General features: G+C 35.8%; 1 protein-coding gene across 1 annotated transcript in view; it reads right to left on the bottom strand.

Annotated features, from left to right (window-relative positions):
- LOC108686344 overlaps positions 1-25,213 on the bottom strand; it is a 148,630-nt gene that overhangs the window by 122,849 nt on the left and 568 nt on the right. Inside the window, exons 2-3 of the mRNA XM_018191608.1 lie at positions 5,475-5,678; positions 4,705-4,872 (exon numbers count right to left, since the gene is read on the bottom strand). Coding sequence (XP_018047097.1) covers positions 4,705-4,872; positions 5,475-5,678 — 372 coding nt within the window. The remainder of the gene's footprint in view (positions 1-4,704; positions 4,873-5,474; positions 5,679-25,213) is intronic.

The following is a 25,213-nucleotide window of genomic DNA, read 5'->3' as shown; positions in this document are numbered from 1 at the left end:
TATATACCTATTTGGCGTTTAGCACGACATCTAATTGGACACATTATTGAGCAATATAACGTCGCCGGTGGTATGTCTTGGCCAATCGTTGTGAGCCAATTATGTAGTATGCCAGGGCATCACCGATACCGAGTTCAACCGAGTTATCCCTCATTCGCGGGCGGCGAGAAGGGTTAGTCAGACAGTGCAAGGGGATGCAAGGTAGCCGACAGTGACTTGATGCGGTTAGCGATTCGCGTCTGTAATTCGATTTGTCGGTCTAACGCCTCCACTGCATCGGGGAGTACACGTTCATGTAAATACGAATTATTTGCTAACGTTATACTGGCGCGGTATTGCCGCGATGGTAGGTACTGTACCTACTGTCCGATAACCAGCCCAACGAATCGTTCCGGCTTGACTCCTTCCGGACCAAACAGTCTAATAAACCGAGTTAGCATTCGTGAATGCTTCGTCCGAACTGTCTCGTACAATTTCTATGTGCCGTTTCTACCTTCGTTCGCACTGGACACACAAAATTTCATCCATGCCTCGCCTGGATCCATTTATACCAATGATAAATTGAGATATAACGCTTTTATTGTATCCTTTCAAAGTATAACGAAATAATAGAGCCGAACAATTTATTTATATATTTGATAAGTGAAACAGTCTTTAAATTTTATTCTAGCAATTATAAGGCAAGAAATATATTAAGAAAATAAAAAAAAAATATATTTGGAATAGAATGAGGTTCCATAAAACGGAGCTTTGCTACGATGAATTTTCACGGAGGAGAAAGTTCATAAATATCACGTTGCTCGTAACCTGAGCATTATACGATAATTTATGACAATTAAGCTTGCGCATTGATTACATTCTATTTGAGTTATTTACTTTAACGTAATGGTAGTAAAGTGGTAAGACAGGACCGTTATAACGTCATTTATAAACCTAATGTCTCGTGACTTTAATTTCCATGCGTACTTTTTACTGTCACTGAGAGCGCTTTCTTTTAACATAAAAATTAACCTTTACTTTTGCAAATGATAAAAAGATTCCGTTGTAAATAGTTAAATGTAATAAAAGATTTTTATTGTCATAGAATCTAGATCGGAAATAGACTAAAAAGAATTAAAAGAACGATAATGATAATGGCGAACACGAACTATTGGCATAGTTTGCAAGTGGTGCTTGAAATTATTCCTATTCGTCGAAACTTGGCTCTTAGCCAAGCACATATTCGTATATATAACGTTCTGAATGGCCATTGTCACAAAAAGTATTCGATTGTAGTTAGAAGTGACGAATCAAGTGTTCTTGATTAAACACTACAATCAAAAAGCGAAAATTTACACAAGTTATTTACTCACGATAGAACTTACTCGACCGTATTATAGTTTATTAAAAATACCGGCATATTGTTGCGATATAACATGGTTATTTTTGAAATTTTTACTTGACTGTATAAGTCAATTGATTTTGCGAATATTTATTTCGTCCGCGTATGCAACATGTATATCGTGAAACCTACATCAATCGAACGAATTGATAACATCAAGCTTACTGGTGCGCATGATTCGTTCCGCGGCATTAAATGCAACAACTCGCATCAGAGCCCGTCAAAAATTACCGGCCATCGTTGAACGATTGCGAAAACCCGCGGAAAATTTATTTTCCACGGACAGTGATTTGCTTCTACGCGTTTATATTGTGCAAAATTATTAATTTTCACAAAAATTGTGCATTTCTTCTAATTGATTTATCTGTATAAATGTAAACAATGTATATATACATTTCACAAAAATTTAATGGTTGTTTGAAAATCCTATAGAATAACAAAAGTTTATAATACACGGTATTAAATTGCAATAAGAACCTCAATCGAAATATATTTTATTTCCAATATTCATTTATTTATAGATTTGTTACAAAGTTAATGCTTATATACTATAGTACGGTAAAATATATCACGTGTTAATTTTTTATTTTACAATGACGAGTATATATGTTCATTTAGCGCGTGCATTTCATAGCATTGTGGTAGCAAATTACCGTAACGTTATCGGGTTTCACGCGTTTGCCAATTCAATAACGTGCTCCTCGACTGGGCCACATTAGACTACGGCGGTCTAATGTAATATCAATCGTCTTTCTGGCGATGCGGTACACACGGGGTTAACGCGGGTAAGCCCTGACCGTTGGGAGCCATTTGCTAATAGATGCCGCGACATGCCTCCATTAGACCGCAGGGACATTCTGGCAAGCAATATCCCATCGCAGATTCAGACTCAAATTACTGCTTACGAGATCCTGGTAATTATACGCGGTATCTTGCAGCATCTTATATAACGCTTGTCATCACATTATCAACATACTCATAAAGTCATGCGTCAAAACATTTTTGTGCGGAAGCTTATCGATAACTACACTGAAAAAAAAGTATATATTTGCATGATAAAAAGATTATAATTAAGAGTCCACTTGTATTATAATTATTGCTGTTATAATATAATGATAATAATAGTTAGCTCTATCCAAAAATATAGAGTTGACAACAAAAATGATTGTAAATTATAATTAAATTTTGGTAATTGTAATCAATTTTTTTCTCCTAATGTAGGCTTGAGAATACTAAGAGTAACATACCCTAATCCTTAAATTCATCCCTAAATTTAAAGTAAAAAAAGAAAAAACAGAAAATTTCATATTTTAAATAAATCAATTTGCTACCTGGATAATGATAAACACAAAACTTTATGATTAAACTTTTATTACTTTAGTATAGAGTATACACACTGAAAAAAGAATCTGGTAATAGCTATCAAATATTGAATGAAATGATTCCAATTAAATATTCGGTTAATATAACCAAAAATAATTTTACTTTTCTAAATATTTATAAAAGTAAAATTATTTTTGTTACTGATTGGAATTATTTTTATTACTCAATATTTATGTGTGGTAATTATTATCAAACTCCTTTTTCAATGCGTTCATGTTTATAGAATATATCTTGAATACACGTTCATACATGTTGTAAATGAATGAACATCATGAGCTTAATTCGCGTCGCTAATTTTCACGATACCTACACGTAATGTGATCGCACTCGAGCGGGCAAGAGTAATGCGGCCTTCGAAATTCCAGAGGTAACCGTCCACGAAGATGCGGTGGAGCTCTTGCTCCTTACCGTACGAACGCTCGCCAGCTTTTCCACCCGGCTATCCTTCGTCCTTTCATCCACGCTCACGCTGTCTCGCGATATCGGTAGACTAATTGGCAGCCAGCTTCCCTCGAACCCGACGTGACCGCCACATCGACGTCGCGTCGACACGAAATGAGATCCGACGAAATTTCGTTTAAAACTTAGCCGACGAGCGTAAGCCGCTCGTCGACCGCGGCTGCCGGTTCAAAGCCGCAAAGCTACTTTCTCTTATCTCTCGGTGGTTGCTGCTCGAAGCTGCGTTACACACAGTGAGATAGTGCGTGTGTCAAGATAGCACGCGGTACTGCAACGACAGGAGATCTAAATACTGTTGACGTTTTGAAACAATATAGTCGACGGGGTCACGCTAACTTTGGTGGTCTATGCTCTAACTAGCCGAGCCCAGGCGCCAACTGCTAACTCTGTTAGCCCGGGGCTCGAGTCTTTCTCTTTCTCTCTCGCATTTGCTGCTGCCATTGCAGCTACCGACACTGTTGGTGTTGCCGCTGGTATATTACTACATCAGACAACAATGAACCTAACTGCCAAAATAGAAGGTCCCTTGGTTATTTAATGAGCCGACGTGTAATGTAGTTTGTCGATTACGGCATTGTTCGCTAGACGATAACGCATGGCTCGGAAATGTTTGCCTTTGCTAAGATCTTTCGCCTTTGACCGTTTTGCAAAGCTTCGTAATCGTGCATCGATGGAAAACGCGAGACGAGAAATGCTCGTAATGAGGATATTTGTTTAGTTGAAATTACTATGTACATTGCTTTAGAACGAAATTAACAAGAGAGATAATGTGCTTTTTACATATTCTTATGTCTGAAGTTATTATTTATTACTGAATTAGAAAGTCTTAATTATCAAGGAATATAGGAAATATGTTTTATGAAAGATTTACGAAAAATCAAGGCTAAAAGTATTTTGTTGTAACTCTCTTTCTTTCCATCAATAATCTCGAATAATTAATAACACTTACCTTACAAAATACATGAAAGACTTTTTAAAAGACATAAGAATGCATGCATAGGCTCTCTAGAGAGTTCTAAGTACGTTGAGTTTCATATGCAATTTCCTTTTTCGCGCGTTTCTAGGTGACTATTAATATTAAGCTTTTAACGAGGAACACGTTTACGTGAAACCCGATTTAACTCCGGGGCTCGATACCAGCCGGTAACTCGGTTAGTCCGGTAATCGCATTTGAGGCATGGATCGTTAACTTATCGCACCACGGCAAATTTTACGTCGTGATTTAAAGGGTCGATCCGCTCAGGGCGATCGACGAGGATTCATCCCGATCTGTCAAGCTGAATGAATTTCTTTGTTAAAGTCTCTAATAGTAGAAATTTATTCTTTGTACACTCCTTGCGATTTAACGATTACAATAATTAATCGTAAGATGGAACGCGATAGCATGCGATGTGGTGCAGTGATCATGCGTATGAAATAATAATCGCGCGATGACGTATGCATAATATGTGAAAAGAAAACTGCAGTATATTTTTCCTCACCATTGGTGAGATGCATGCGAGTGTGTTCGTCGGGGAAGACGGTTTCGGAACGATCGCTCGCTGTCGAGCTACTGCTCAAGGCGCTTGCGTGACCTCGGCGTGTTCTTCGACCTAAGGTACCGCCGCCGGAAGTCGTCTTTTTTGTGGACGCCGCGTAAACGGTCTCACCTGCAATAAAGAAGATACGAATATTTTTGAACAGCCTGCTAAAAAGTTCTTTCCTTTAGAAAATGCCGGTATCGCCAACGAACGAGAGTCATACCGCTTAATTCAATCTTCTATTATTACGTGGACAAAGAAGGTACTCGAGTTCTCTAATCTTTTCGAAATTACGTTTAAAAAAGTGAAATTATCAAGATTAAATTTTTCACGTAAGCTAACCTTTAACTTTCATCAAATAATTTTTGCACAGCGTGGAATTATTTTAATTTAATGTTACGATCTTTGACATAAAGCACACGTAACGTTTAATAACTAGAGGTATAAAGAATCTGGAAAGATTGAAGTGCGAAATGTCATTTTGACATGAGTGAGTTGAAACCGAGAGTTGAAGCTGTTTTATGTAATGTCACATTGCTTATCACTTTAAATTGTCCATCTACCGGGATTTCTCGTCTTGCATCCATCTACCGGAATGAGCTTGTCTCGCACGCATCACGGTTGTACAACATAGTATAAAATTGCGTTTGATGAGATTCATCTTGTGGCGAACTCGTAAGTATCATCTTGCGTGCAAACCAACCCGTTTGCGGTTCTAATTAACTCCCTACCATTGCCGTTGCGAGATCTCTCGGAAGATATGCTGCCGTTATAATGATGCCGGCGAGAGTTTGTGCTTTCGAGGGGAAACGGAGAAGCTTGCCGATGATTCGGTGTCAAGGTTGGGGGCGGCGTAGGAAATGGCGTTGTAGGGTTGTCCGTAGTTGCTGCGCCTTCCGTGTCAGATCCTGTACGGTACGATCTGTCACCCGCATCTGCACAAATTAATCACACGTTAATGACATTCACTTTTATCAGCTAAGCTATCTGCTATCTCTCAACAAAGCATATGTTCTCCTCTTAAATTAATTAAAAAGAAGATAAACAGAATGAGAGAGAAAGAGAGAGATTGTTCGCTAACGCGAGTAAAGCTTGTAAAACTTTTTGTTAGCTTTGTTCCGAATTCACGATGAGTTAAAATTTTCCCGTGTTGTACAAGTTCTTGTTCATAGGTATGTAAACTCCGTGTTATCTGCGATCTTACCGCTTGCGGACAACCGCAGACGCACCGCAGCATACATGATGCCACATATAAACGTATATCGTGTCTTCGCCTATCTTGAGAGCAGTGGAGTCGTTGCATGACGTAACCATCATTCTGTTTTAGAGGTCTCTCGCTGTGAATGTTACCAACTATCTTACTTCACCTCTATCGCCAGTCGACATTTCCGCCAGCTCTCTGTCGGATCCGAGCACTTCGTCGCGCGTCGTTGCTCTGATCTGTATTTGCTTAAGTTGACGCATGTCTAAACTCTTAAAGGCGCTTGTCACTAAAGCAGTGTCGTTCCGAAGAAGCTTGCATTATTCGGCGCGCGATAGCGGAACATAAGAAGCATCCGGGCAGAGGGGACTTTCTGCTGTAAGAAATATCGGTGTGTCGGTGTGCCTTCGTGCGACCGCGTGCGTACTTGTACAGCTGTATTTTTAACCACGTTGACATGTACAAGGTATACCGGGAGTTATTTCTTTGACGAAGAGATATATACTCGCAGATGTGCTGAGGTGACGCTGAAAGGATAAAATGGGGCGACATAGTTAGCTGAAGGAGGAATTTTTCTGTGACGTTCCCATGCGTATTTCCAGTCAGTCTTCTGTCAATAATAAAATTAGATATTTTTATTGAGATTATTGGAACTAAAATTCCCAAGTTTTTTTATTGTAGTGTAAAATCTTTTATTCTGTCTACACAGGATATTAAAAAAAAACCATTTAGCATTTATATGATGGATACACGAAGAGAATTTTCTTTTAAAATTTACCTTGAAAATGTAGTTGTAGTACAATATAATATTTTGAAGTTTTTTTTATCACTTTTTACTTCAGTAAAATTAATCAAACTTATTTTATACTTTGTTGTAGTTTTATTAATGAATGAGAGATTTACATTAAAATTCTTCAATGAGAGATTTACATTAAAATACAATATGTTATCCCACGACTATCATATTTTCAGGATAAACTCTAAGAAAAAATTCTCTCCGTGTAGTATACCTACGTCATACTAAGTAAAAAGGCCTTAGTGAACATTATAGGTCGAAAGCTCAACCATTTCTGAAATATTCTAACAGTGTACGTATCTCTCTTATTTAATAAAAAAAATAAAACTAAGAAAACATGATTTTTTAGCTATTCTATATCATGAATAAATTAAATAAACATTATCCTATCAATCAAAAGTAACTTAACTTCATTAAAAGTTATAAAAATTGTCACAATTTAAAAAGAGTAATTGTAAAACAAAAAAGACATTTAATCATGTTAAGAATAAATTCTTTTTGCCGATATTTGATTATTTAATAATTTTCTGTCAAAAAATAACTTTTCCCCTTTCCGAGAAATTTAAATTTTTGTGTTATTTTTTAAGTAAGAGAGCGATATACGATTTGTAATTAAAAATATGACTTGACGATATCGTGTTTGGTTTATTAATTGGCAGATAATTGCCGGTTGCAGGAACGCACATTCTAATTCACTATTAAACTTGGTTTCGCTGTGGCGAACAAAGGAGTAAAACCATAGTGAGAAAAGGTTGGGATAGGAGATTGGTAATGAAGGGAGGGGGACGAAATCGAATCTTGTTGGTAATTAATGAGGAAAGTTTTACAAATAGCCGAAGGCATAGTCACTAAACGCCTTAGCAAGCTCGTGAATCCCATCCACAAGCAGAGTATCTTTACACAAAAGTAAGTTTTTAATTGATAATTATCCTTTTTTATACCAGAAGAGAGAAAACTAGACTAACTGTTTTACAATACGTTTATACCAATTCTTTCATTAAACTGGGAGAAATATAATATAAAAATATTTTTATAAAATAAAAGATTACGTAATATTGAAATATGTGTGACAATTTATGCCAATTGATAACGTATAGATAATTCAAATTGTGTAATAAATATATGTGATATTTAGCGATCTATCATGATATTTAGCTATTTGTAGGTTGAGCGTAGAGGAAATCGAATGTGTCACTGACGATATCAGGCTTCCTTCTATTCTATTATTTCTCGCGCATTGAAAATAACCAATATTTGGATGTAGAGGAGAGCCAACGAGGTGCTAATTACATTCTCGCACTGCGCGTCGCATTCTAAACGTTGTTTGCATCGAAATAGACGCGCTTGTCGAAAGCGGCGCGCAGCTGCGGATTGACAAATCAGTTTTTCAAATCGGTCGGAAATTTACGCGCAAGCGTGGAACAAACTCGAGGCTTGTGGGTTACCTCGGAACATCAAAGATTCGAAGTGCTTTCTACCGTCTCTGCCTCTTTCCCGCTCGAAGCCGCCGGTGGTGTGAGCGGCATACTCGCGATATAAAGAGAGATACAGCCAAGATGGGCACCCTGATAGTCGAGACGTCTGAGAGTGAGTAGCCGAGGGCCGGGGCAGTGGCGCTGATATTGCTCGCATTAAACTTTCATATTCAATCTTCCCACCCACCGTTGGGGCACCTTCGGCGCGGTCCCCGACCTTCATCCCGCCGCTATGCCATGTACGGAGAGCGAGCTCGGCATCAACCCCACATGTAATTGTGTTATGCCCTCTTCACCCCTCCTCTCTCTCTCTCTCTCTCTCTCTCTCTCTCTCTCTCTCCCTCTCTCCCCCCTCCTCACTCTTCACTAACCCCCGTCTCTTCCTCCGACCTTTCCTCTTCTCTTCTACCAATTTCCCTTCGGCGCGACCTCAGTCACCCTTCTGCTCGTGCGGTTCCGCTACGCCCTCGTGGCCCTCCTCCTTTCTATATTGGATTTTCTAATCCGTATGGATTCGAAAACGTCACCGTAACGTTTAAAAGGATGGAAAGGTCATTTCTTTATCGGTCGCCTAGCTACGTCGCTTTTGGATTAGCGCGACAAATGTCCGTGATTACGAGACACTCTTTTGCTTCATCTCTCGTTCGTTATATATAGATATATAGATGTTGGCAAGCATAGAATACCACGCGTTTATTGCAAAAGTAAAAAAACCAATATCTTGTTTCCTTTGCGCCATTTAAAATCGACAAATTCAAATTACTCAAACAAATACGTATACATATGATATTTTAATCTTTACTTAAATATTATTTGTTATAAGTTTTGACCTAAATAAAATTACGAGGCTCAATCTTCATGAAATTAGTAATTATTAGCTTGTAATATATTAATTAATTATTATTTAATTAGTCACAATATCATGATGTTTAAACAGAAAACTCATTGCTCTCCGAATTAATCGATAAACTCGCTCAACAATGTACGCATCGACTGTATCGATCGCGAAAGCGTTAACCACGTAACAACATCTCGCCGGCATGTCGACGTAGCAAAACGAACAGTCGGCGCTTATCTTTAATCGACCGTTAATCATCGGCGCCGATCGCGTGCTCACCGGTGTCCCCTTTCGACACTCCCGGCAGCCGTGCGAGTGCATGAGCTAGCCGAACGATTTATCTCGCAAAGCACACGGGGCTTGCCGTCCCCTACGACACTCGCCACGCTCGGAATTTACAGTCGTGTCTCGTCCTGTCCGGTGGCATTTCTTCACCCCGGCAACGGTTCCTTCCGTGGCGGACTAAACGCACGGCGGGTGGGTATACCTTCGGTGCGACAAGGAAAACCGTGCCATGTCGTGTGCACACGATGCATTTTGTTTGTAGGGGATTGTTGCCATGGCAGCGAACTGCGAACATCGAATGCACTTCGCCCTGGCACGGCACGGCGTGGCGCGGCGCGGAGCGACACCGACACGGCTCGTAGACCCGAGCGAGCTTGCGGAAGAGTTAGCCCCCGGCTGCTTTCGCAAGCTCCGCGCAACGGCCCGTGTACACCTGGACACGGTAGACGACGCAACTTCGGGCGGAGAGCGTTAATTTTCTTCAAAATTTTGCTCGTGAACGACGCTGCGTTGCGGTCCGTAGTTAACATGCGCTTTTCCAAAGCGTTCCCCTCTAATGATTTCGCATTGCGTTAAAATACGAGTACAGGATATCCGTGAGAGAGATACCGCATTTCACGAAATTCTGTATAACTAGAATATATATGTGGGATCGATATTGGGAGAGAGAAATATATAGATAAAAAAATTCTATAGATAAAAAAATTTAATAATTATCGATTAACATAGATGCATGGTAATTTATTTTCGTTGCCAATTTCAATTATCACGGAATTAGATGATTCGAATATATATGGAAACGCAGATAGTTGCAAGATAGTTGCAATACGCAGTATCGTAAATGTATTTTGCAAGAATGCAGCAACGGATGTTTGTGACAACAGCAAATAACGTTGACACAAATATTGAATATCATTTCAATATACAACAACGTTACAGTTTTACTCTTGTGTTTTGAATTTGAGTATTTTCCGATGACGAATGAATATTTAAGTTAAACGCGGAATTTCTTTTCGACTCTCCTGGTTATAATTTAGGTTCCTTTTACCAAACTTTTTAAACGCGCAAAAGTGTACTGTTGCGAAAAGTGTACATATGTCAAAAGGGAAAGGAAAAAAAAAACAATAAGCGATGCAAGACGCATTTTTCGAGCAGCTGTCGCATGCACAAGGAACAATGGGATACCTACATCGCGGCTCATATCGAAAACCAATTTCCGAGATGTCAACGAAACGAAATCGGGCGTTAGAAGGGAATTCGCCAGCGTTTTTCTAGTAACTGCCAGAGGTTGGAGATCACTTTGAGCGAGAGAGTTTGGCAAGATCGAGTAGTGGCTGTACCTTCAACAGGTGCAAAGTGTCTCTGTTGAAAGGACCACTCTCGTGCCACTGCTTCCAAGCTTCTCACTCTACGCCTCTTCCTTCCGCTTCTTAAACTGTAAGCTCTTTGATAGAAAGCCTAAAGCGCCTGCGTGCCCTTCGAAAGGGCGAGACGAAACGTACATACAATTACGACGACTTGTAATGAGCCGATGCTCCGTTTGAGAAAATAATGATGCTCGCTAATGAGACATACTCGTCGCGCTTTGTGTTCCACCTACGACAGCATGTCCCTTCGTTACAGAATATTTTGAATTTTTATCAATGTAAATAATTTTTTATTGCAACAAGAGCACGCAGGTATCTATATATGTAAAGATATAATACAATGTGATAGAAGTTGTAACGATATTATTTATCTCATGCGCGTTTAACATCGTGGGCATGTTTCGCATCGATCGCGATGCAATATTGTTATTATAACATTTTGAAATTTAAGGAATATTTACTCGTCCAGAGCTAGTTGTGTAGAATGTATATACGCCAGATATTTAACTACTTAAGAGAATGAAAAATATTATATTGAAAAGAGTTACTATGAGTCATCTATATGGAAATTTATATCCATATAGATAAATATTTTAACAAATATTTAAAACATTTTAAAAATATTTAAACATTTAAAACACATTTTTGAATCACTTAACATTTAAATAACTTTTAAAAATGATTTTGTGATTCTGTATGGAATTTTAATAACATCTATCGATCGTAAAATGTGTTTTCATTTTCTTTATAAAATTGCGTAATTTGAATATACGATCAACGAAGCCACAGTGATGAAGACTATTTTCTTCGCTTATAAAACCGAAACTTATAATACGTGTCATATTTTATTTATCAGACTAATACTAACTTTTAAATTGCATTAAATATTGAAAAAATATAACTAAAAAACTTTAATTTTTTAATTACAGTTATTATGTATAATATACATTTGCAAATATTTGACATTTTCATCGTGTTAGAGCGATTTTCGATATATGAACAATTAAAACTTCCACTGTTATACATGTAACGCATGTATATGTATAGCAGAGTTAATGCAATTTCATAAAAAGACATGTTTTATCGTAGTAGCAATTTCAACTGATCCTTGCAATGTAAAATGATACACACAAATGTTAACACATAAAATTTAATACGTCATTTTGAGCTCACGCGGTTTAAAAAAATTAAACATTTGCTCAGAAACACAACTACTGCCATTGGCAACTGCCAGTGCGACAAAAAAAGGAAAATGTCAACATGTGAAATATCGGAAAAACAATTGCAGTCACTGAAAGTTTTCAAATATAAATTTTTTTATATAATGCACAAATTTTTAATTTTTGGATTATTACAAATGATTGAAACTTATTAAAACCAAACGAATTATCTAAAGTATTTGTTATTTTATAGTATCTACTGAAATTTTTATGATTTTGTAAAATACAGAAAGTATAGACAAAAATATAAGTTATGATGCAAATAGTAATACAATTTTTATACGAAACAACGTTGTTCCATTCAGACGAAGAAAAATAAAGATAGTAGTCGATTCTATCTGCACATTATCAAAGAAAGATATACATGGTATGAACCTTAGCGAAGGAGAAACTCTGTATTTGTCTGAGAGCTTCAGGCGATCGAGAAATGTATGCAATTTTTTGAATCTACGGCGAAAAGATACGTATGATTATGTAAATGCATTTGATATTTGCGGTTGGAATCTCGTTTCTTTATACATCATATGTATTCCCGTTCTATTGATATTCACTGATCACTTTTATAAAATACTCATTAACTAATTTTCTCGATCTTTTCTAATTAGCCATTAACCATTATAAATCATGTAATAATTGGATATATTCAGTAATTAATTACGCGAAAAAGTTTTTAACAGAAATTACATTCCAGTTGGAGATTCGAAATTAAATTCTGAGTTCAGTAATTTATGTAATTCATTAAATCGATGAGAGAGAGAGAGAGAGAGAGAGAGAGAGAGAAAATGTGTAAATTATATTCTAATTAGATCAAATCAGTAAAATAATATTCGTAATAATTGGATTGTCCGTGATTGTCTGTCAATATAACAAATATATATTATTATTATGGATACAGAACTTGTCTCCCAATCGCTTGTAAAAGAATGCTGTAAAGTTTAATATCGCCTGCCTCGTTTCTCACATTGCTTATAAAAAACAGAATTGTAGTCGACGACGAGGGTTCGAAGTTCAATGTTCGCTACAGTATTCCCATTTACTTAATGTTTTGTTTTTCTCGTACGACTGGCTACTACCATTGAGTCCCCCTTCGACAATAATGAATAGTACATCCGTTATATTTTTATGAACGGCACAAGAACTTTTCTCATCATCCTTGAAACTAGGAATTACATATCGATATCTTCCGTTATTGACGACGTCGGCACGGAATAGCATACCATCGATAGAAGATCCCCTAGCTTCAAACTTTTCATCAGTTTCCTTCTTCCTCATTTCTTCTTTTTATATCGGTATTTCACAAAACAAAGTAGACCGCCTTAACGTAAACAAAGATTATAATGAATACAGACTATAATGATCCAATAATAACAAATAAATATTTTTTATACTACAAAAGCTACATAGATAAACATTTGTTGAAGTATTGCAATATTAGCAATAATGAATTAAGCAATTCTCTCAAGAGATTACACAGATATATTAACATTCTTGTTAAAATTGCAATTAATTAATTATAAATTAGTTATTTACATATAATTGTGAATTAGTATAACATTGCGATATCTACATCGAGATTAAAGAGATAGGATGCTGACTATATTATTGTAATTACACCAATAGGTACAACGTTAAATTATCGATTCGAGCAAATATATTTTTCATGAAAAATAAAGCCACTGTTTATGATACTTTTACAAATAAATTCATTCAATATTTATATTATCCGATATAATATATCTCTTAAATAATCAAAATGTTGTACATAAAAATATTTTTTGCGGCTCTTCCTGAAATTTATAGTTTTAAATTTAATTATTTAGTCTGATCGGTTGATTGATTTGTAAGAATATAAATATATATATACAATTGCTAATATTAAAAATTAATATTGAAGATCATATATTTAAGTATGGTAATTTATACTGTTAGATAAACATAACAGTGTAGAGAGAATAACTTTTTAATTTCAATAAACAATTAATAAATGTTGAAAGAATTATTTAACATAAAATAATAATAATTTGGATTTATATTCGTTTACATATATATTTGTAATGCGTATGTAATACAACTCCATTTTGAAATAATCTCAAGTTCTCTGACAGTAAGTAATGTGTCAAATAGATTAGAAAATCTAAGCCTCGAGCACTGCGGAAGCGCTGAGCCCAGAACGTATTTTACCGGGTTATCGTTAGTGGCGAAACAGCGGCGCGATAGTGAGATGCGCATTGTTAAAGAGCGACCGCGGTAAATTCATTACGACTCCAACTACTTGCGGTCTACCGCTTTTTGCTACAAAGTCTAGCTTAATGTTCTGCTTTGACATTTCGTTATGTAAAATTCGCTGAAATTTTCAAGGAATGTTACGTGAGGTGTTCATTATGCCACCGTAATAATGGAGAGTTATTTTAATATCTCTTGAAGAGACTCAAGGAATAGCCAATGTTATTTCGAGTATGAAAAGAAAAAAAGAAAATGAAACATGTATTCTCTAAAAGTGAATCAGTGTATTATTTATTACTGAAAAACAGTAAATATTTATTAATGATTACATCTGTTATCGTATAAGTATAGCACTGAAGTCAGTAATATTACTGAATAATATACTGATTCACTTTTTTAGAGAGTATGAAAATGTATGTACATAAAAGGTGTAAAATATTTATTATTATAAGTTACAAAATGACAGGGGCTAATCTTATTTCGAGACATTGACTTGATTTAAGCTGTACATATATTATGTATTTCATATGTGATGTATTCATAGTGAATTAACTCAACTTAAATATCCGATATCCTACGTTATTGATTTTCAGACATATTGAAAGTTTTGAATTTAGTTAGAATACATTTGAATTTATCGGAAAATTTAATGGCAAATTTAATGGCCGTTAGTATTTTTAGTCTAATAAGGATCTTTTATTGGCTGGATTTGAGCTGACATCATTAAGTAATAAGAATCACTTCGAGTGAATAGAATTAGATCTTAATTTAAATATATTAAATCGCAAAATTTGATTAAAATCCTCTTTTGTCTAAATATATAAAATAAAATTTCCGATATATAAGAGAGACGCGACATATTAATGGAAATGTCGATAAAAAGCAAATACATTACATATGGGAAAGTCTAAACCGAATACGAACTAAATCTATACTAGATTAAAGTATCTAATAATTTTATGAACAACATGAAAACACGTCTACCATACATTGAATCTGTTATATATGTTCTATATTAATCTCAAAATCTCTCATTGCATCATACACACGTTTTTCTTACGTTAGATAGATAAAATATGATGCAACTTCTTTTAGAGGCATTAGTAATAGCCGTCGACATCTTGGTTATCTCTACGCGAGACGTTAAAACCTTACGCCCGAAATTATGATCCACGAAGCGTGAATAATTCTGTCTGGCTACCATTCATTCCGCGGTCGGTGTAAATTATTGCAAGGAGCGCATTAATTTCCTTTGCGAATAATTAACAACGCACCGGACAACGAAACCTTCGCGCACCTCCTACGCTTTTGCAATGGTCAGTCCTTCCGTCGGTACCCTCATACCTCCGGACATCCCCCCTAGACTGCTCCTCCCCGCCGTCCCTCTTCGCCTCAACCTCTTGGTCGACAACTGAAATATTAATCATGACTTACACATGGTGTTCCGGGACTAGGGGGCATTCTCCATCTGCATTATTAAGTGACCCCGCGCACGAGTTACGCTAGGTAGGCTCAGCCCTTATTTCGCAAAACGAATATGGATGTGCGGTTTGCGTTGTTATTATTCCGATGTGAAGATCGGTTGCAATATTTTGCCGATGCTCACCGAGCAGATCGCGTAATCGCACGTTGCTTTCCCTTGTGCACGAACAATTTGCTGTGTGTGAAATGCATCTAGTCTACAGGTAACGTTTGAAATTAACTTATATGCACGAAGCAAAATCTCTGAGATAATGGAGGTCATAGTATAGATTTAAAAAAAAATCATGAAGGATATTAATTGCACTTGTACACAAATCTGACATTTATTTTATATGTTATTTTTTAATCTTTGTACACAGTTTATTAATTAAATCTTTTACCGGCATATTTCTCGGTTTCTTTATATAAATCTACAAATAGATTTAAAACGAAAGTAATAAATAGCGACGTTCCAACTCGATCGAGCCGTCTCTTTTACGCGAAAATAAAATTGTTATTCTTGTATTCCCAAAGGTTCGCGCGGAAAAATGAAAGTTCATTAAAACCAGCATGGTTTATCGGCTTTTCGCTCGGATTTCTCGGGCCTCTGGAGTGTTCTCGTTCTAGGAAGCGATTTATATCTCTTTTTCCCTTTTTTCTACTACAACGATATCAACGAGATAGTAGCGCAGACATACTCGAGTATTTCGATATCACATAACGTTTGCTCGATACTTGCGAGTTACTCCGCTCCGAATCCATTTGGATGGCAGTAATGCACGTTAAACGTCGTAAAATTATCTCGATATAATTGTCTGCCTTAAATAACGACAGCTGTGTTAGTAGTTGTTGAGCGCCCGACGCAATGCGTTTCCTTTCAGGAATTAATTCAGTATTCAGAAGGACTCCGAGATCAAAGCGAGCAATATAGAAACGCTGCTTCTGGCAAGGTATGCGATGACAGAAGTGGGCACGGTGGCTATAAGTGACAAACCGGTTCGCTAATAATAGGGGATGACGATGCGACAGACGATATCGTAGATTTGCATCTGGAAACAATTTGCCCGCACGTAGGACACATATCGTTATAATTGAATATCTCGATTAATGCGTAGCAACGGTCTAGATAATCGTCACGTTGATATTGATTCGCTATTTCAACTGTAATATATTTGGATATTGATATTGAAAATAATGTTAACTTAATTCTCAAACGCCTTTTTATGGCATATTTAGTTTTTTCTTGTCAAGATTGGTACTTCTAATTTTGGAAGTTCAATAATCTAATCTTTGGAAAATTTGAACACGTAAAGATATTATTTTTCTTTGATGTAAAAAGCAATGTTAATGCGCGAATCTTTAAATAACAACAATCGGAAAATCGTATCCAAATTTACTGTATATTTTTTAAATTATGACGTTCAACTATAACGTATTTTTTTTCTTCAAATTTAAAGTTTTCGGAACACATATAAAAAGCCTTTTTATTTAATTTTTTCAACGAATATAAATTCTTCAAAAAGTAATTTTTATCTTTTATTTCTTGTTTTATTGTGTTTTTAATTAATAAAAATACATAATATTTATTTATATCATTATTTTCTTCAATGTCTGGAATTTCGAATGAAAAAAAATTGTTAAAATATATTTATTTTTATGAAAGTTATAAGCATTCGAAGTTGAGTATGATAGACTGAGTGCGTTGTTCCCATGTAAAATTAATAATAAGTATAGTATTTAAAGAATTACAATAGATTGTATAATATATTGAACGTCCTCAAGAAAAAGCATATTAATATCTCATTTTGATTTAATCTAAAGTAACAGTTAGGAAAAGCAGGGTTCATGCCATTAACGTAATAGTACGGAGATGTTCCAAAATCGCAAATACGCTACTATGAACGATCCACAACAGCTTTCCTAGCATTAAATCCGACCACACGACGCAACCAAGTTACACCTTTATGTCGCCTTTCTCTCTCTCTCTCTCTCTCTCTCTCTTTCTCTCTCTCGTGCACTGCTATCTTCCACGGATTCGATCCAGACGACAGAGGCTGGCAAACTGTTAATAGGAGGGGAGTTTTAAATGCGCGTAACGTAATAACGCGTGCATTAGGCAACTACTATGGCGTCGGTGGCGTCTGCGGCGGCGACAACGATAGTAGACCCATTCTCCGTAAGGGGTAGTTTGCCTGACAACTCGATTATACGATACTGCAAGGCTGAGTGGCAAGTGGTGATATATGGTGCGCATATATACGCCGTGCTTGCCTCTGAAGTCACTTAAAATAATGAGAAACCCGGTATCGGGTACCACGCTTGTTTTCTACTCTTTTTCCTTTTTTCTTTTCTTCATCGGTGGCATTTACCCGCGAATATCGGATACATACGACAAACAGAGTGGCGAACTGGTCTGCTCAGCGAAACTTTGAAATCCGCTAATCTTCATGCGCACGTTTGATCGATTAATTAAGATAATCAATGGAACAAACATTTTCGTATCGAATAGTCGATGTTCGATTTGTGCTCATGACATTATTGATCGGACAGTTACAGAATATACAATTTTACATTCGTGAGACGTATAAGCAATTTTGGATATTGAGTGGTCATATTGCATTTCTCGCTCTGTAGCTTTGCGAACGCGCGTGGCACCGGTCGATTTTCGGATAGACATCTAGATATTTGCATTGAGTCCCGAAACGTAATAACGCGTTTCATTAAATCACATATATAGATCGTTAACCATTATTAATCGCCTGCAGCGCTGTTTGACACTCCATCTCGGTTTCTCTTGTAATCAAATACGCGATACCGTTAGATATTCATTATTATACTGTCAAACTATGTCAGTAGCTAAATTGTTACTTACTTTAGCAATCGCTCTGTCATGTAAATGTCAAATCTTGTATATGGTAAATGCAATATCGAGATAATTATCTTCTTAGAAAGTATACGTACCGATTTCCTTTCTAATTGTTACGTAAAAATATGATCGTGCTATTGTACACATGCAATAACAATTTAAGATAAAAGCGATAATTTACAAAAACGACAACTGTAAATATGTATATATGTAACATATATGTATATGGCGATTCTATCATTTCCAAATAAAGAGCTTGATTACATAATAATAATAAGCATAAGGAAACATCATTTTCAGTAGATCAAGGGGCACGATACCTTCGTTACGATAACTTTACCTCCGGCGTGTTTATTTTGCCGATGAGAAGTCGCATCTACGTAAAACGAGAGTGATATTTACAGCGGGGTCGCCTGTCGGTACGTAATCCTGAAACGAGCTCTATGATCAAGCGTTGCAGTATAGGAGAAAAAGGAGTCGGTAAGAGGAGATACGTATCCAGTTCGTAATTTGTGTGTAGTCAGTAATTTGACTGTTGCGCGTTGAGAGGAATGGCCAAACCTTATAATATTACTATCATTACTGTGATTATATTTTTCATAGTTATAATTTCATATACCGGATAATATTACATGATGTTATTTAATACTTACTTCAAAACTAACATATATTATTATGAATATTTTATCGAGAAATCAAAATTTCGAAAAAATTAATCATTATTTTGTTCTCTTACTTCAAGAGTGACACAACTAAGACAATTAAGTTTTTCAGAAAAGGAAAAAATATTTTTTCATTTAATATAAAAGTATTAACTAATTAAATTAAATAATATTGGCATAAAGAATATTTTTTTAAAAACAATCAAATGTCATTTTATCATTTTCACAACCTTTAAAAACCCTTTTTAAGATATAACAATTTTGATATTCTACAAAATTATAACAAATCCGGAATAATTCGTCAAAAGTGACGTAACTCGAAATAAAATAGTTGAAATATTATAATAGTTTATATTTACCTTGATCAGCTAAAGTTACTAAATTCAAAATGAAACATATTTTCTTTAAACTTCGATCACAAAAACTATTTTAACTCTAAATATTCTCTCTTTCTAGAAGACTTTTTTTACTTATAAAACGATTTAAAATAAGTCATTCTTGTAGAAGGTATTATATGATTTCTTTGAATACTCTAAGAATAAAACAACTTTTGCGGATAAAACTCGGAAGTTAAGTTAGTTTAATTTGAATGATTGATAAAATAATTTTTATATCTAGTCATTCATGTAATTCGAAAATTTTTTAATTGTATCATTTTTAAAATGAGAAAACGATTTATAGTATTCTTTACCATTTTTTATTCATTTATACGCTTATGCGAATATTAAAAGTTCTTTCTGCGTGCTAGTACGATCAAATACTGACTCGCACTACTTTATTGTCTTCAATTGCAGGACGTTAGCTATTGTTAATCGATCCATAAGCGATATTAGTACTACTGAATATTGATACTGAGCAAATACTTTAAACAGACATTGCATTGTGCGAATAATTGAGATATCAGCGCAATGTAATTATGCATCTCGCATAACGGCTGTGTTAAAGTACAACAACGGAACAACAGGTACCATTATTGCGTGATAGAAGATTAGGAAGTAGGGGAAGGATTTGTACGAAAATTTATTGGTATACATATTATGTATACATATACATGTACTGGCACAGCGTACTGGACTATGTTGCGGCGACGCCCGGTGTAAGATATAGAGCGAGAACATTCAGTCAAGCACACAAGCTCATATCCTGATATTGTACTTATGATCGTGTAGGCCTATCTTACGTACCTCTTCAATCTTAGTTACACGAATATTATTAAATCCTTGGTCACGTAACGTTAACATTTGATACACAGTATCAAGTTATAATTAGCTGAGATTTTATCGTTATGATTTTATCGTTATGATTTTAATTATAATGCGTATGCGCGATATATATATTCATAAGAAGAATATAATACTTTGGAATATTAATCAGCAGTCTGATTCGAAAACGTAATTCATAATACTAATACTATATATAGTAAACAAAGATTTTGAAAAGACAGATACATATATTTTAACAATATTTTTAAATCTTAATGATCTTAATAATCTTAAATTTGGATGTTATATAGATATAGGTATACAAAAGCTGGAATTTTAAGCTGTTCTACTTTATAAATAGAAATCCAATATATAAGATATATCTTTGTACAAATATATTTCATAAGATTCCATTTTCTAATTTCAAATAAATTAAATAACGATTGGTAAAACAGATTTTATGACGATTTTATAACGGAGATATAAAGTCTTATAAATAAAATTGTGAGTAAAATTGTGAGTGTTAATAATTGCACTTATATCAAATATACTTTGCGATGCAAAGTAATTTTGTTAATGCAAATTTACTTTGTCTACAAACGCGTTAGCGACCCTTCTCAACCGTCGGCAGTAGGTTCATCGAGACAAGATTTATTAGAATTTATCAGAATATTCCCGCGCGCTACGTTGCGCAATTGGCGCGACAGGAATTCGATCTGCTGCATTTTAATGAACCATTTGTCGGCAATAGAGTGATTTAAATGGATTGACTGTCTGTAACGTAATTATTCAAGCGATCGCTCGAAGAGAGAGCCCTCCCACCCCTTCGTAATTTGACGTTCAAAACGATTCCCAGACATGTGAATTCCGATCATACGATCCGACATCTTTAAATTATTCATTCCTTCTGATAGCTACGACGCCCGCTAGTGTATAAGTTTCTGATGTGATGGAATAAGTGAAAACGGTAGACCGTTGCTTTTTTTCTCAACGAAACTTTCGCATTACCTTCTAATGACTGTTGCTTTAACCCATTTTCGAGGCCCCTACGAGAACTCCAGATATCTAATCCTGTACGTTAGCGTCTTAGAGTTTCCAACTCCCACATATATGCCGTTACACTCGAATAAGGATTCCATTATATAATCTTTGTTCGTAATCTAAAACTGCTAATAACATTCGCACAAAGATAGCAACTCGGAGGAATTAGCAGTACTATCAAATCAATTCCATTTCAATTTGTTTTTCATTCATAATAACCCGAGAAAATACTTTCAGAACTTAAATGTTCAAAATTTGCTAATATATTTTATCATGTAACGCAAATGTAATATCACTTTTCGTTTGTTGGGTACAAAAAAATTACGAAATTTCGTCTTCTTCAAGCTATAATGATTTGGTTATTTTGAATTTCAAACTAATCCTTCTATCCGATATCTCGCGTGTACCATACGATTACTTCGCGAAGCTGGAACTTCCATCTGACCATTAAAAATTTATCCATGGCTTAACCTCATCTTCTGAAATCCTTGAGAATACATCGGGTAAGAGTCCGTGGTATGTAGTAACTTGAAAATGCTCGGAGGTCAGATGGAGAGCTCAAGCGCGGTTAGAAGATCTCAAGTCTTAGCTGAGAAAGCAGTCGGCTTTTAGTTCTCGTTAATACTAAGAACACACTTTGCTATGATATGTATCTTTGAATTTGTTTTATTCATTTCGGTCATGACACTTCTCCGACCAGTCGTTATCCGCAGAACGTAACGATGTGGTATAGTGATCTGTAAATATTTGATACAAATATAAATCGATGATGTGATTTTACATGATTGCAATCTCGAGATTTACGTTTGCGTTCATAAACGATAGTAATGCATGCGTTGTTTTTGATCGATTTCAAAATTTATCGACACGGGAGGAGAGAGAAAGAAAAGGCGATTCAAAATATGAACAAAAGACACATATGAATGTATATCAATATCCATATATTGAATAACGTATATAAACGTATATTTGATTAACGCGAATGAAACGGCCCGATAAACAGATAGGCGTGTACTCGCGTAATAATCCCGTAGACTGTCATTGTATTTATTTCGCCGTACCAAATTACCAATTTATATAATCTCTTGGGGATAATACACGTAGCACCGTTATATACGATATTATACGATGTCATCGTATACGCGAGATTTCTGCACACATTGCCATTTCGGAGGACAACATTTTCCGGAAGGTAGTAAAGCGTGATATGAACCGTTGCTGGTGTAATGAGCTGGCAATATAATGTCTAGGCCGGCTTGGTCCAGGCTAGCCTGGAGACAGGACCCCCACGGCTGGACATCAATATATTGATGACTATGCGGACGGAGATTAAGAGCTGCCATCCATATCGACACGCTAGGGCCCTCTTGTAACGTGACACATCGGATATCATTAATAAAGAGACTGTACTTTCCTCCATTTCTGATGAAGAGCTATAATAGGTATTTTGATCCGAGCTAAGAAGGCATAGGAAAGAGGAGATCTCTTTCCATTATATCGTAGAGATGATAATGACATGACATATATATCCTTGTTAGGAAATATCCAAGGAGGATGAAATGTGAGTGTGATTTGGAAAATATCAGAACTATTAATTTATTATTTTAATGGGATACCTTATTGATTTTTCGCGCGTGGAGCGACTTGTCGTAATTATCGGGGTTTTTCTGCGATTTATTATTAACGATAGAGACTATCAAAGAAACGATGAAAATTTTAATATCTATTGTGCAGCGTCAAGTTGTGCAAACAACGAATAATACGAATAAAATTCTTGACCGTTTCTTTCATTATTAATTACAATGAATATTGCCAGCAGACAAAAGATATATTAATAAATGATGAGATTTCGAAATAATATAACCGCGCAAACATTCTTCCAAAGGTGAAAAACGTTGGAGAGAGATTGTATTAGCGCTGCATAATATTGATTCACAATAAAGTGCGTATCAAATAGGCGGATGAGAGGATGGTACGCGGAAACGAAATGGAACAAGCAGGAGAAGCTGCGGGCTAGTAAAGGCGAGTCATTACGTTGTCGGTACATCGCCTCTTTCGATACATTTCGAGTGCGGTTACGTGACACTGCGCTGTATCCACCGAGTCGAGTGGTAGATGGGCTCGGGAGAAGAGGTCGGCGCAGAGGAAATGGGAGAATAGGGATGAAAATGGGATAGGACGACGATGTGGGATCGGCGCGGAGAGGCAGCGCGGTAATCGGCAGCAAGTGAATTGGAACAAATGCAGACAGACATGAGATGGACTACTGGACTCCCCCTCTCTTTCTTTCTGTCGCTCTTCTTCTCTCTTTTTCGCTGGATATCGCAACCAAGCAATATAATATAAGTCGGACTATCGCTATTAATTGAGTTCGTCCCTATCGTCGATGCGCGCAACGTCCCCTACTTTGTTCGACCTCAAGACGAATCGATGAAACGTGGGAATATAGAAGCGATGAAGAAGATGATGAAGTAGATATTAGGGGGGGACAGATAACGGAATAACATATGAGACAACTTATCCTAACTTATTGCATTATTCTTTTTAGTTCATTGGACCGTCGTTAGTGCTAGAATGTATTTTTTATGCGTGTGAAGTAGATTCATATTGACACTCAAGGGTACGAGACAGCTTCGAGATGTAACTCACGTTGCTCTATATATACATAAAATGCACGCATCCGTGAAAATTATTATTTGTGAGACTTCATTTACTTTTCAAAGTGCTCACACCCATTATATTAGATATTACATTAGAAGGAGGTTACTGGCGCGCGGCAATCTTGATTTTGGTCTTCGAACGTAATATCCGGCAGTGCTTGTAGACGACGCGAGGAAGTAAAACTAATTTCGTAAATCCTTTAATCTACGCGTTTGGTGGAAAGCGGAGGCGAGATTAAGGGAAGCGGACTGAATGGGCGAGCTCCTGGGTGTTTGATGGAATATGATGAACGAGGCACGTAAAACTTAGTTATTGGTATACCAGATCAAATAGGAAAAAGAAGCAACTTTAGTCCGACACGCCGCAATTAAAGCAGTTGCGAAAGTCACGATACGCAATCGGAATCTTAATTAAACGATAGTTGATAATGTTCCTTGTCATTTATACGTTGCATTCATTCACATGCAAAATCTGGTATTAACTTTTTGCGTTCTTATTGAGGTATTATGCATCTTTTATTAAATCTAGAGATTTTTCTTGTGTTATTGCTTTTTTAATTTGAAAATTGAATATAGTTTGATGAAGAATAATACTGAAGTTACTTACAATCGGAGAAAGAAAATAAATATTGTTATATCAGTTTGTTATGCTTATCGGAACAAGTATTTATTGAAATATTGAGATTGCCATTACACAGGGAAGTTATTATTTTACTAAAGGGTTTTTCCATTATCCAGCGAGTGATATTTTTATATCGACAATAAGATAATATTTTAAATTATTGTTAGTATTGAATAAAAACCTACAGTCTGTATTATATCTCATAAAATTAATTTATAAACTTAATCATACAATTTAATGATACATTTTATGTATAATAATATTGTTAAGCATTAAATGAAGATACTTTACTACAGAAGAACAAGTTATGGAGCATGCACTAAAATTGTATCTCTCGATTGAAAAATCATTATATTGAACAAATATTATAATATTATATTGTCATTGGATTCGTCCATGAAAACAGGATCAACTGTAAATCAAAAGTAGATATCGATGAAAAAATAAACAACGAGACAGTGATTGCTGGCAGAATCACGTTTTTTCGGTATAGATTCGGACGACTGCAAATATACACGAGTATCGTTCCGTGAATATAACAAACATGGAAT

This window comes from Atta colombica, unplaced genomic scaffold (genome assembly GCF_001594045.1).
Source record: "Atta colombica isolate Treedump-2 unplaced genomic scaffold, Acol1.0 scaffold176, whole genome shotgun sequence".
In the NCBI taxonomy this organism is placed as follows: Eukaryota; Metazoa; Arthropoda; class Insecta; order Hymenoptera; family Formicidae; genus Atta; species Atta colombica.
The sequence above is the reverse complement of the archived record's forward strand: the minus strand, read 5'-3'. Positions and strand labels throughout refer to the sequence as shown.